Below are 15,000 nucleotides of genomic sequence, written 5' to 3' on the forward strand. Positions count from 1 at the left end.
TTTAAGTTGTGCTATTCCCAGAATACATGCTGGTACAATAAAATGCTGTTCAGTTCACTTTGCAAGTGAACTACATTCATATTTATAAACAGTCCCTTGAATTTGAAATGCCGATATATATAACCGAAACCCCTGCAGCCATGCCGCCCCCTTTCAGGAAGCGCCCTTTGGGTATTTCTGTGCCAGGCACCAATGCATTCAGCATGAGCATTACAGCTGTGGTTCCCCATGGAAATGCCCCCAGACACCTGTACAAGAAGCATTGTAACGTGACTCCAAATCATGGCTTTCCTTTTAATGTTTGTATTTATATTTCTACAATAATATACATGTCAATCCTTTTGGACCACATAATGTACTGCTCATGAGCAAACTGCCCTGCGAACATACTCTTGGAATCTGCTTGAGATATCCATAGAAGAAGCAGTTTAATGACATGGTATGTCACCGTGTTCCTTGTAATATTTTGACAGACATGTTTAATAATATATATTGCAAAGTATTTACAGCAGAAAATTAACTCTTTAGAATAAGAATGGACTGTGCAAGTACTGTTTAATGTGGTCGCGATAATACGTGGAGCAGAAAATTCTGTTCATGATAAGAATGGACTGTGAAAACGCAGTTGGAATGTGGTTGTGATAATACATAAGTACTGTTTATTCTTCTACAATAGACAGAATAATCTTAATTCCTTCTTCCCCCCCTTATTTTCCTTATGAGATACTTCTTGGCGCTCAGTTCTATGTGTGTATGTTTTATAAAGTTATTTTGTATTAAGATAATAATTCTCCAATCAACCCAATAAGACGTAACTCCTGCATTGAGGGTGTAGGTTCCCCTTAAAAGTCTTAAAACATCAGAGTGTTCAGCTACCATTAAGAGGTGAGGATACATAACTTTTAAATCTGAGGCCTCTATCATCCTTCCTTTGTACATATCCATCATCTTTCCCTAGCAGCTATTAATCATCCTTCCTTAGCACCTATGCACCAACTTTACCTGGCACCTATGCATCATCCTGCCCTAGCACCTACCTAGAATTTGTCAGACTTGTTGCACAACCTCCTCTTAATTCAATAAATCTACACAGCATCTTAAACCAGTCAAAATAACACTGTCTTGTGAGCTTCTTACTTTATCCCACCAACACAAGACACACCCAGTTTATTTCCTTAGTTACTTATATGAATTACACTCTGTCACTTCTGCATGCAGCCTAATTGCCAAAGTACTTGAAATGCATCAACAGATTTCACAAAAATGTTTAGCATTTCAAATAAGGTCTGCAGGACAGCATTAGAGAGCATCTCACAGCAAATAAACCAAACATACTTACCACACTTCATCCTGTACACATGGCTGCTATACATCTGATATTATTTTCTGCAGCCTGCATAACAAATATATAAGGAAGAAGGTGGCATTCCTGCCTGCCCCTCTCTTGCTTCATGTAAACAAAATGGGTGTGACTAAGACTTCTGTCATTTTTTTCCATCAGTACCTTGCGCTGCCTTGCAAAGCTGAATACAATGTTATTCCGCTTTAATACATCTAAGGGAAATCCTAGCTCACCAAGTCCACCTGTATATTAAATAAAACTGTTGCAAATGGCGATTTCATCTGTCTCACCAGGTCAATATATAGTTTAATGCTTTCAGAAATCCCCTAAACATTCTTTTTAACAAATGTAACTGGTATAGTGCTCCCTCAACCAAAATGACAATATTATAAAAAAATCTTCACATCTGTGCTGCAGCAGTTGTCGGTTAAGTCTGATTTTGCTGACCCCTAATGAACATTTTAATGCTCACTTTTTGCATGGATTTTAGAAGCTTTGTTTCACCACCTATATGTGTTATCACTTGACTCAGTGTCCTGAGAGTTCCTTATCAACTACCAAATAAAGAATGCAGCTTAAACTACTCCCTAAGTAAGCCACCCTTATGCTGGCAGATTTCCAGAAGTAATTTTTCAATGTGTTAAAAATCCACCCAATGTGCTTCATTTCTTATCACATGGTATGTGGTACCTCCTAGGGCTGTTCTTCATTGTTAGTGTACTCTTTCCCACCTTATCTGTTGCGTTATAAAAAGTTTGATACAATTTTGCAAACATATTTGTTGTGATTTCCAGCCACATCCTTCTTCCTTGTTATTGCTGCTGTCATCCATTTTTTTGCCCTTTTTTCAGATGTTCAAAGTTTATTGCTTTTCAGCGTGTGAAAGTTTGTTCTTTTCTGAATTCTTCTTATGTGCTGAGTGATAAATGATAATCTGAACCTGTCTAATACAGAATGCTTTATCCTTTCTGACTATAATTGCATAACCTTTTCTTATGGATTTCTCTCAATTGCTCCTCCAGTCAATTAGCTTCTTTTCTCTTGCGCCTTATAAGTGTGCAAGCATGTGTGTGGGGGTGTGTGTGTGCCTGTGTATATATATATATATATATATATATATATATATATATATATATAAATATATCTAGGACTATTGAATGAAAGTTCAATAGTCCGAATCCACAATACCCAAATGTAAAGTGCTTTCACCGAAAAAGCGCTTTCGTTAAAGTCCGTTCAAAAAATACAATAAATCTTCTTTTATGCAAGGGGGCAAGCCCCCCTGCACCCCCCACACCCTCTGACTTTTATATTCTCACTCCGAGGTCGCACTACAGTGGGGAAAAGGGAATTCTCCTTTAACCGCACCGTAGTGCGACCGGCACAACCAGCATATATAACCAAAAGTGCTGCTTCAGTGAACTGCACTTTCGGTTATGTATGTTCGGTGATTTCTGCTTCGGCAGAAAGTGCCATCGGGGATCTGTACGGATCCTATATATATCCTAAATAACGAAGGCTCAGTTCCGCGAAAGACCACATAACCAAATCCAGAAATGTTGAATCAGCGGTTGTGGTGCTGCACTTTGTTAACGGATAGCTGGAGATTCAGGTAAGTGCTTATATTTTAAGGGTTTTGGGTAGGGATTTTAGTGTATGTTAGTATGCTGGGAAGTTGTAGGTGTAGGTTACGGTATATAGGTAAGAGTAGTGAGTGTGTAAGTGTTGAGAATGGTGGTGTTTGTACATATGTGATGTGTGTTTGTGCGAGGGAATGTAGATTGCGTAGTGGTGGGTTTCATGTCTTTGTCTTTTTAGTGCGACCTCGGAGTTAGTATATATAAGTAGCGGGGGTGTGGGGGTGCAGGGTGGCTTGCTCCCCTGCTTATATGTAGGGTAGGTTTGTGTCCGTGTGTGTTTTGTTTGTTTGTTGTAGTGTGGGCAGGAAGGTGTATGTGTGTGTGTGTTTGTGTGGTGTAGGGTGTGTTTAAAAGTTGTGATTTTGAATTTCGCTTTTGGGGTTTTGGTGTTTTGATTTTTCAGCTTTATAGTCTCGAGATACTGAAATTCGATATTTTAGTATTTCAAGATTATAAAGTGAATATATATATATATATATATATATATATATATATATATATATATATATATATATATATACATATACATAGGTCCGCTTCTAAATCTTGAAAGCTCATAATCTTGAAATTCAAAACACTGAAGCCAAAATCCTGAAAGTTCAAAATACTGAAAACTCAAAATACTGAATTTCATAATACTGAAAAAACAGAGTACACCAGCACTTACAATATTCCAACACATCAACAAAACAAAACATATTACTCTTCTCCAACTATAAGCAGGGGGACTAGCCCACCTGCACCCCACATGTGGGGTTTGCGCCCTCCACACCCCCTGCTAATTAAATATATAAACTCCGAGATCGCACTCCACAGAAGAAAATGGGAAACATACCATTACATGCTTCATGATTGCCTGTTGTAACCTTAGTCTTGCTCCCTTTTAATTTGCTATTCAACAACATAACTCATCTTAGTGTAGTAAAGTGCGATCTCGGAGTTGATATTTAAGTAGCAGGGGGTGTGGGGGGTGCAGAGGGCCTTGCCCCCCTGCTAATAGTTGGAGTAAACTAATATGCTTTGTCTTTTATTTGTTTCACTATGTACTTTTGCAGGAGTATAGCAACTGTTAGTATCCTGTAGTTTTTTCAATATTATGAAATTCAGTATTTTGGGTTTTCAGTATTTTGAATTTTCAAGATTTTGGCTTCAGTATTTTGAATTTCAAGATTATCAGCTTTCAGGATTTAGACACGGACCAATATATATATATATATATATATATATATATATATAAATATATAAAATCTATATCTATCAATATGGATATATATGGATATATAGAGCGAGAGGGAGAGATCTCACACAGCTGACGTGATGCCATCATCCCAATTGGCTTCATACTCGACCTTCTGCCCTATTATTTTCTTCAGTAATTTTGCCTCCACCTTTTATGCCACCGACCACAGTGTATCTCATATTTAATTTTACTACAACATAATTTGTTTCACTTCATTACTTCAGTTTCATATACTCTTATCCAGTTCCATGAGGAAAATTTCACTGTTCTACCTGTTTCATGGAAATGTTAAAGTAAATACTTTTTAAGAGGACAACGCTTCAAATATCAACCAGTCCAAAGTCTTGCATTTTCATCATTGTCATTTCTCTTATTGTTATAGTGGAGATTAAATGCCATCTTATAATTCTTTTCAGTCCCTCTGTAATCATCAGTTTCCAAGCCAGTTTGCCTGACAATGCAGACGGACAGTTGTCATTTGCAAATAAGTAGACCTGAGATGATTTAATAGTCCTGATGCCAAAAGACAGCTAGGGAACAGGGAGAATCTCCACAATTAATAACTGTCTTTTCTCTTCTTATCTCTTGGGGAATGTAGGTGGGTTTTGCACTACCTCACATTCCCCCCATTGGATGCTGAGGGGCTGGTTGGAGCAGGCAGACAAGAAACTGAGGTCCACAGAAATACATCCATAGTGGAATACACAAGATGATGTACCTGATGTAGTTCCATATCACTGTTGCAGTATTCCTAATGTAAAGGATCTCCCTTTTCTGATTTCTCCAAGTCTTTTGGGTTTCTAATAAAATGACAGGAATGGACCCCGTTCCTAAGTCAGAGCATGATTAAAGTTCATGAAATTAGTTTTATTTCACTCTTTGATGTTAGCCAAAAGTGCTCTTCGCAGTACCCAGCAATGACTCCTTCTGCAATTCATATGATGTTACATGAATTGGTAACATATCTAAATATGATTGTAAATTCTTTTTTATAAGACCAGTTGCTCCTACTACTATTGGAACTGTCTAGGTAGTTTTCTTCCACATGGCTCTCGTTTCTGCCTGCAGATTAAGGTATTTTATGACTTTGTGTCTCTCTGTACGCAAGACGCTATAGTCACTAGGTGTGGCAATTTCAATGATCAATGCTACTTTTGTCTTCTTTTCTTGGATCACTTTGTCCGGTTTTCTACCATCTAACTTTTGGACTGTTGGTATTGGGTGATCCCATGTGATGTAAACTTCATTTTGTATGATTCTCTGTGGCTCATGTTTCCAATGTTTTTCAGCCACTTCGATACCATAATGTTTGCACAATCTCCAGTGTAACAATCTCGCCACATTATTATGCTTTTTAGTATACAGTCCCTCTGCCATTAGAGCATCACAACCAGCAATAAGGTGTGTAACTGTTTCCAACTCGGTTCCACAAAACCTACATATGTCTGTTTCTCCCACATGTTCAATGGACTTAGTAAACCAGCGTGTACCTCCAGGATCTCCTGCCAAGGATAGCCCAATGTCTGTCCAGTATACCAAAGCCTTTAGAATTTATAGACATTGTATGTCACACATATGCTCCCCACACAAGGGGCAGGGCATAAATGTGATGTACGTATGTGCATACCTCAGAACTTTTTTCCACCAGTCCGAATGTCATCATTGAACATCAGTTTGAATACTCTTCTTCTGTGCTGGTTACTGAGCCATGATTCAGATGTAGCCTATTGGGGTTTCTTCTTATCTTCTTCTAATTTTGTTTTTCGTGAGTCTGGGAGGCAGATTCCCCATAAAGATCATCACGAGCAGTGTCTCATCTCTTCAGGTGCTTCACACGATCACATCCAGTGTTCTGTCTGCCAAGCATAAGACTCTACATGGTTGTTGCTCTTCCTTGTCTATTTATATAGAAAACTAACATCTTAAGTTGCTTGTGCAAGGTGTTATAGTAGAGTCTTCCTGTCCAGTTGGTCAGTCTCCTGCCAAGAAAAAGGCCAAAAAACTCAGGCCTGATTCAGCTGCTACCCAGCCTCCCCCAGACTCCTAACTTGAGCTTGGTGAAAGCCTGGGGAATCGTCCCATTGTTGCTTCAGATTCCTCTGTCACAACTCTGTTGGAGGCCAGCATGGATCTGAGTTCTTGCACATCCTTGGAGGCTTTACAAATGTCTGCTCCAAACATTGAAGGGGATCCTTGGTTGATTATATCTGAGGAACTGAGAGGGATTTTGCAAATTTTAGTTCAGGAGGAAATTCCTAGTACAATGATAGAGTGTTGGCAGGGGTCCGGACCTCCTAGACTTTTTCATGCAGACATTCTTCAGAAGGAAAAAAAACCAAACAAACCAAAAAAAAAAAAAAGCAAGCATTTCTCCCCTGCTGTTAAAGATTCGCAACATGAATGGCAGGATTTGACACAGGGGTTGTTTAATGCTTTGATGGCCTAGACTCCTCTAGGAGTCTATGTGCCTCCACCTCCCTGGTCATATACTCCTCTTAAGAGGCTCAGAGAGCAGGAGTCCTCTGATAAGGGATTGAATTCAGGAGAAGAGTCTTTGGCGTACTCTTCTCAGATCCCTTCTCCTTTGGATTATGGTTCTGAGGAACATGATTCTATTAGTCCAGATTCTCCCTTAGACCTCTTTTTTGGGGGACACTATTCCTCATATGATGGAATATTTCAAATGGGATTGTTCTCAGGCTTCTGATATTTCGAGGCGATATTATAAACTCCCCTAGATGGAGACTCCCAAACCCTCTGCTGTTCCTCCAGTCCTGGCTCCCCTCTTTCAGCAGCCTCTGTTACCCCTGATTTTCAGCCTTCAGCTCCTAAGAAACCTGACAGATATTTACAAGGTGCTACATGATTGTAAATTTCTGTATAAATGTGCTGCTGTTGACTCTTCCGTAATGTCTCTCTCTTCAGACAAACCTATGCTGCTGAACGTTTAGGCAAAAAAGATTTATACTACTGCCACCCTAGCCTTTAGGGCTATTCTTTACCACTCTCATATGACTAGGTATGTTTTAGCCCTTCTTCCTCAAGTTTCTCAGGTAATTTCTGATCTTCCTGATTCTGAAGGAAAGGCCTTGGCCCCTTCCTTGTTGGTCAACACCTCTCAAGTGGCTCGACACTCCATTAAGTGTAATTATGTAGCAGCTGATGCTTCTTCTAGGGCTGCTGCATTTGGTTCTGTTCTGAGGTGCCATTCTTGGCTTCATCTTCAGCCTTTAACTGATGTCATTAAATCTGATTTGTTGGATGGCCCTCTTGATAATAAAAACCTTTTTGGCTCTGCTGCTGCTGAACTTTTTAAGTCCTTCCAGGACAAAGGAAAGGCTTTCCAGGAGTTGAAACATATATTTGTTTCTCCCATCCCTAGATTCCAGAGGAACTATCCCACCAAATCTCCTTTTGTTCACAGACAATCTTGCCCTCCACCCAAAAGTAAAAAGGGATCTAGGCATGTATCTCCAGCTAAGTCTACTCAGACTTCTACTTCTCAGAAGCCTTCGTTACAGGACAAACCCAGTTCCATCTGACAATTTGCTTCATTTTTCCCTTGGCCAGTTTCCCTTGTCCCTTCATCTTTCCCTGTCCCTTACAAATTGGTTAAAGGTCACTCAGGACTCTTGTGTTCTGTCCATCATCTACCAGAGACATTTTCTGGTGTGGAAATTCCTTTCTCCCTTTCTGGGTATCCTACAACCTCCAAGGAACATCGTCCTTTCTTTCCAAAGGTGCTTCAGGCTGTTCTGTCTCAGGCCAGCATTCAAGTTGTGCCTCCTGCCCAGGGAGGGAAGGGCTTTTATTCCAAGATACTCCTGGTCCCCAGGAAGGAAGGAAGGAAGGCACCTGGTGACCCATTCTGGACCTTTCTCAGCAAAAATACCTTTCTAAACTTCCCCTCCTTTTGGACGCTATCCCTTAAAACTTTGTGCCCTCTTCTTCTACCCCAGGCCTTCCTGGTATCTCTGGACCTCAAGGATGCCTACCTTCACATCCCTATCCATCCCCCCTTTGTGACGTTTTTGCATTTATTTGTTTCTTCCTGGCATTTTCAGTACTCTGCTTTGCCCTTTTCCCTCTCTACTGCCCCAAGGGTATTCAACAAATGCCCCACTCCTGTTATTGCCTTTTGTAGTATGAGAAGGGTTCAAATATTCCTTACTTAGGACCTTTAGTTTACTGTTTGCCTATTACAAAGCCTGAGGTTTACCATAAATTTTCAAAAATCAGTCAGTTTCCTCTCAGGATCATGTTTTCCTTGGTTGAGGATCCAGACTATTTCCATGTTGGTATCCCTGTCTCCACCCGAGGCCCTCTTTTTGAGGGCCTTTTTCCAATCTGTTCTTCCTCTGGCATTAGTCAAAGCCAGGGATTTTCTCAGGGTTCTAGTATTCATGGATTTCACCATTCCTGTGCTGCCTTTAGCCAGGATCCATATGAGAAAGTTTCAGTGGTACCTCAAGTCAGTGTAGCTTCAACACTGTCATTCACTGAATTTTCTAGCTCCATTCCTTCCCTATCTCAAACTAGAGCTTCAGTGAATGGTAGATTCATCAGCTTTCTTTCAACCCAGGTCATCCTTTCCAACCTCCAATTCCATCTCAACAGCTCTTTTTGGATGCCTCCAACAGGGGTTAGGGAGCTTCCTTCGGTTCCTTCAGGGTCAAGGGTCTGTGACATCCCCATAAGAGGTCAAATAACATTAATATCAAGGAGATGAGAGCTCCTTTAAAGCTAATCAGGCTTTTCACTCTTTCTTTCTTCTAAGATCCTTCAACGTTCTCACAGACAATACCACATTGATGTGGTATGTCAACAAGCAAAGGAGAAGACAGTCCTCCTTCTCTGCAGACTTGCTCTTCGGGTCTGGGGCCTAGTTGCTCAGTGCCAAGTGACTCTTCAGGCTGTCTACATCCCTTCAGAGTGAAATATAGTTGCAAACTCTTTGAGCAGGTCCAGCACACAGGCTCACAAATGGATGCTTCACAGAGATATGTTTCTGGACATTGTCCAACAATGGCGGATTCCTCAGGTAGATCTTTTTGCCCCCCCCCAAAAAAGATGACTTCCTCTATTTAGTTCCAGAGTCCCAAGTCCTCTGACTTAGAGACGGATGCCCTTTCTTTTCCTTGGAAATGGATGCATAGGTATACCTTGCCTCCTCGTCCTCTAATTCCAAGTGTCCTGCACAAGCAGGACTCCCCACAAAATCTTGCTGGTGATTCCCTTTTAGTCCAGACAGCACTGATTCTCTGTTCTTTTTCACTTAGCCAGGGCAATTACCACAAGTTACCTCATCGGGTAGATCTTTTCACATAAGACAAGGTGTCTTTTATCCATCATCCCTTGTCTACTCTTCAATTGGCACTGTGGTAGACAGGGTTTTGATCCCTTTTAGGCACCTGTTTCTGAAGATGCGCTATGGGTTCTAAAGGAGGTCAGGAAACCCACTACCAGGAAATCATATTTGTCCAAATGGATGAGATTTTCTGTCTGGTGCATCTCTTGTAAACAGGATCCCTTTCATTTGGGATCCCTCTCTTTTTTGTATGAATTGCTCCATGCTGGGTTAGCATATTCTTCTGTTAGAGCTCCCCTCTCAGAAATTTCTGCTTGTCTGACTTTGATTCCTCATTTAGCCTCTAGGTTTAGGGTCAAAATAAGTTCAAAGGCACCACTCATATCAGGCCTCTCAGGAAGTAGATTCCACCCTCTTGGGATCTCAGTTTTGTTCTTTAAAAATGGACTCAGGCTCCTTTTGAACCTGCTGCTTCAGCCTACTTGCAGCATTGTTCTTGGAAGACTGTTTTTCTTTTGGCCCTTACTTGAACTAAGACATCTGAACTTCAAGCTCTTATGACTGTTCCTCCTTTTTAGTGTTTTACAGAGACAGGGTGTCTCTTCATACTAATCCTTCTTTTATGTCCAAGGTGGTCAATGAGTTGTATCTTAATCAATCTATTAATTTACCTTTCTTTTTTTCCATCTCTATAGTCTGCTAATGAGAAGGTTCTTCACACCTTGGATTTGCATAGGCAACTCAGATATTATTTGGATAAGACTAAGGCCATTCACAAATCTAAGCAACTTTTTGTTTCCTTTCATCCCAGGTCTTTGGGTTTGGCAGTTTGTAAACAAACCGTGTCTTCCTGGATTTCTTAGGCCATTTCTTTTTGTTATTATTTTTAAGGTAAAGCTTCATTCTATCAGAGCTGTTGCTTCCTTCTGGCGCTTTTTTTTTAAAGGACTGGATACCAATTCTATCCTAGAGGCTGCTACTTGGACTTCTGTCCATACCTTCACTAAGTATTACAAGTTGGATTTTGTTTCCAGAGCAAGAGCTGGCATTCCCAGAGCTATCCTGCATGGGTTTGTAGAGTGCTCTTCAGTGCCTTCCTCCTCCTTGGTTTTCTCTTAAGCTTTTGAACTCTCCTTTACATCAGGAATACAACAGCGATATGGAAGGGCAAAGTACAGTTGTGTAAAATCTTACCATGACAGTAGATGTCCTTCTTTTCACTGTTGCAGTATTCGCTCCCTCCTTCCTCGCCATTTCTGCTCTGTCTTGTTTCTCTTACTTTCCCAGCCAGGGATCTTTCTTTTCTCTTCTTTCTAGATACGCATGTTCCTGTAGGTCCCTATGGATATTTTGCTAGTCCTGGGGCTTTTCAGTTCTGAGGTACACACATCCATATATCACCTTTATGCCTTACACCTTCAGCAGAGAGCATATGTGTGACATACGACATCTACAGATTCTAAAGGCTTTGGTATACTGGCCAGATGTTGGGCTATCCTTGGCGAGACATACCTTACATTAGGAATACTGCAAAAGTGAAGAGAAGAACATCTAATGTTATGTTAAGATTTTACACAACTGTAATTTCATTTTCTTAAAGAACATCACTGTGCATGAGGAAATGACAGGTGAGAAAAGTATAAAGAAAGCTTGATGCAGTAGTTGGTTCCTGGCCATTTGTCCGAGAAAAAAAGAATAAGACAATGTGAAGTCCAACCCAGGAATCTTGAGATCAATGGAAGGGCAAAAAAGGGAAACAACTGAAAAAAGTTACCAAATTCAAAAAACTGGTTTTATTTACTACTAACAATATAAATTACTCTTCGTCTAACTTCACAACAATTTAACTTCCTTAATTAACTTTACTGGACTTCAAGACTTTCCAAGCAAGGTTTTCACTTAGTAACATTACTAGTCTCCTTTCTTTCCAGGTTCTTACATAATCATCTACACATACTCCTCACCAATACACACACACACACACACACACACACACACACACACACACACACACACACACACACACACACACACACACACACACACAGACACACACACACAGACACACACACACACACACACACACACACACACACACACACACACACACACACACACACACACACACACACACACACACACACACACACACACACACACACACACACACACACACACACACACACACACACACACACACACACACACACACACAGACACACACACACAGACACACACACACACACACACACACACACACACACACACACACACACACACACACACACACACACACACACACACACACACACACACACACACACACACACACAGACACACACACACACACACACACACACACACACACACAGACACACACACAGACACACACACACACACACACACACACACACACACACACACACACAGACACACACACAGACACACACACACACACACAGACACACACACACACAGACACACACACACAGAGACACACACACACACACACACACACACACACACACACATACATTGCCTTTTTAGTTGGTTAATCTCAATCTCTTTGTTACTTTCGTTGCTCCTACACTGCTAAAGGATGGAAACTTTCTGGCAAATTTTGTCAAAATGTTTTTGTTTTTGATATTGTGGTTAAGCAATCCTGCAGCCTATCCAATTAATTCCATTGGTCTTCCTTATTTTAAGTTTCCACTATGAGTCCTTGTGTTACAATTCCTTGAGGAACCATCTTGTTGAGTGTATCTGCTCAACAAATCAACTTCATGAAACAAATTAAATGTAAGCATTTTTTGCAACGAGCTTGCCCCCCCCCCCACACACCTTCAAACAGCTCAGCGGTCACACAAACAAAAAGAAGGATGTAGTCTCCTAAAAGAAAGAAAACACTAAAAATCACTAGAAAACAGTGATTTCTTATAGAAACTGTGACTGGGAAGTTCGGCTTTGGCAAGTTTTGCCAAGCCAAGTTTGATAAGTTGGTTTCTCATGCAGTTATTACTCAAGGAGCAGTACAGCAGCTTGTTCTAGATGTTTCTTCAACTTACTTCTCTGTATCACCTCCTTGTCATTTCATTTTCTATCTGCTTTTATAAGCTGACCAAAATGTGCCGCAACTAAAATCCAGTTAATACATATGTCTGCAGTTGTTTAGAGCCCATTGACTTCAGCACAAATCATTTACGCATGTACATAATACATGTGCTCAGTTTAATAAAATTTTCTTTTGAGTGATTAAGTCATCTAAAAGACCACCAAATGTCTTGTGTCTTAAATAGCAGATCTTGAATCAAAACAGATATTCTAATATCTAGAATAACTTTCACAATTCTTTACTTACATGACATGTAAAAATAAATGTAGAAGCTTCATATATTCCCAACAGAAGAATAAAAAAAAAAATTAAAAAAGGTGGCAAAGTGCTGTATTGGTTAAAGTTGCTCTCTTCCAGTTTAGTTCTTAAATAAGGTGTTTTGTTTGCATGGTTTTATATCCTGCTTTTGTCCATGTGACTTTTTCCCAGGATTCCCCACCCCATATCCCAAACACATGCATATGGAGGAAAAGATTAAACCTGCAAACTGTCTGAAGTGGTTAGTAGCTCCTGGTTTATATCCACTGCCTTCTGGGATGGGTTTCAGTTCCCATGTTCCAATAACAGATAAAGCAGGTGCTACACAATGAATGAATAAATGAAAGGAATGAAAAAAAAATCTAAACACATGGAAATAGTATGATGATCAAGTAAACATTTTATTTCACAGTTTCAATAGCAATGTTCTCAGCTAAATGAAACATCTATTTTTTAGCCAGCAGTATAAGTTTAATTCCCTTCTAAACACGTTTGTTTTTTAATTCTTTTGGCTCCATTTTTCGTTCGGATTCTTTTGACTCCACATTCATGCACAGAAATGAGAAGTAGTAATTACACTCCATATCTTCTTAAACCAAGTTTGTTAACTTGTCATTTGCAATTTCTGGCAGAAGTAAATAACCAACATCTCACCTTTGTCTATTGTAAATAAAATGTTTTGTAGAAGAATTTGTGTCAGTCTGAATGTCATATTTGGGTCAGTAGTCCATACTGTGTGCTGGAAAGGTAAAGGCCTGACAAGCCAGATTTGTGAAATTAATTATTTGTCGCAGATGACTGGGCAGGTCAGTCATAACAAGCAAAGTCACAATAGTAGATTAGAATCCGGAGGCAGAATAAACACTTGCAATTTATCTACATCAACATCAGCTGAATAGTTCAGACTGCTGGTATTAAACACAAATATTTTGAGAAGTTTTTTTCTTTCTTTTTTTTTTTTTAACTTGGGTACTTTTTTTACAGCAGTCTCACATGGGACAGAATGGTGGGTATTATCAAGATGATTATGAGAAACATGCTTGAAATCTTAAAAATATTTTTAAAGCAAAACTTAACTAGGACTGTATATAGTCAGTATACTATATCATTGCCCTAAAACATGTACCTTGTTGCATTGTTTACAGCCCAGCCCCCCATGAACCAAAAAAAGGCCGGAGCTAAACAATTTCTATAAATTGATTTTATTCTTTTGTTAAAAGCCCATACTTTTATTTATTTTTAAGAGCTTTTCTTGCAAATCAAGAACACAATTAAATATTACAAAAATTAGCATTAAAAGATCAAAACAACTGTAGAAGTTTGGATAATTCACATGATCCATGTGATGGAACAACAAACAGTGGTTATCATGAAGTGTTAAGTGTCTAACAGAAAATGATAGATAAATTAGATAAACTTTGGAAATATCAGCAAGTACTCTTTTAGGATAAGCACTGACAAAAAAGATAAAAATAAAATCTGGAAAGGAGAAAGTGTATGGAAAATTAAACTATGAGCTGTTAAGCAATATAACAGAATCTTCCCCTTTAAAGAAACAGAAATCAGTAAAATGATGCAGCCAGTACATTAGTATAACAAATTCCATAAAAATAAAAGTCAATCCAGGTCTTACCTTACATCGGATCTGTTCAGCATGTAATTCATCATGGTGATCTGGAAGCGAATTTGAGAGTCTTTTCTTAAATGTTCTCAGTTTTTCCTGTGAGTCAGCAATCCCCTTTTCACATATTCCCCAGTCCTAAAGTAAAATTGGATATGAATGAGCAGCAGAATTTCTTTCCAAATTAACTGTAAACATCATTCATTTTAAATAACTAAACTGTTACTCTCAACAAGAAACATACATATTACAGTCTAAGAACAGGACTCCATTAAGGAGGTCTTTAAATGATTCATGAAGTCACATCCATTTGTGAAAGATGCCAGGTCTGACGAACAGCCAGAGTTAAATGAAACATCACAATCATATACGAATTATACAACTGCTGAGTACTGTCACTTGAGGCCAGAATAACCAATTATGTAGGAGAAGTTAGCATCAATAAATAATAAACTGTGTTTTAATATGATGCCATGTGT

General features: G+C 39.4%; 1 protein-coding gene across 3 annotated transcripts in view; it reads right to left on the reverse strand.

The window, feature by feature from the left end:
* SYNE1 (spectrin repeat containing nuclear envelope protein 1) overlaps positions 1-15,000 on the reverse strand; it is a 2,173,401-nt gene that overhangs the window by 786,309 nt on the left and 1,372,092 nt on the right. For all 3 annotated transcript variants that reach the window (XM_044089035.1, XM_044089189.1, XM_044089105.1), the window contains one exon: positions 14,534-14,659. In XM_044089035.1, coding sequence (XP_043944970.1) covers positions 14,534-14,659 — 126 coding nt within the window. The remainder of the gene's footprint in view (positions 1-14,533; positions 14,660-15,000) is intronic.

The sequence above is a fragment of the Protopterus annectens genome, chromosome 1.part0, assembly GCF_019279795.1.
Source record: "Protopterus annectens isolate FY-2018-M chromosome 1.part0, PAN1.0, whole genome shotgun sequence".
Taxonomy (NCBI): domain Eukaryota; kingdom Metazoa; phylum Chordata; order Ceratodontiformes; family Protopteridae; genus Protopterus; species Protopterus annectens.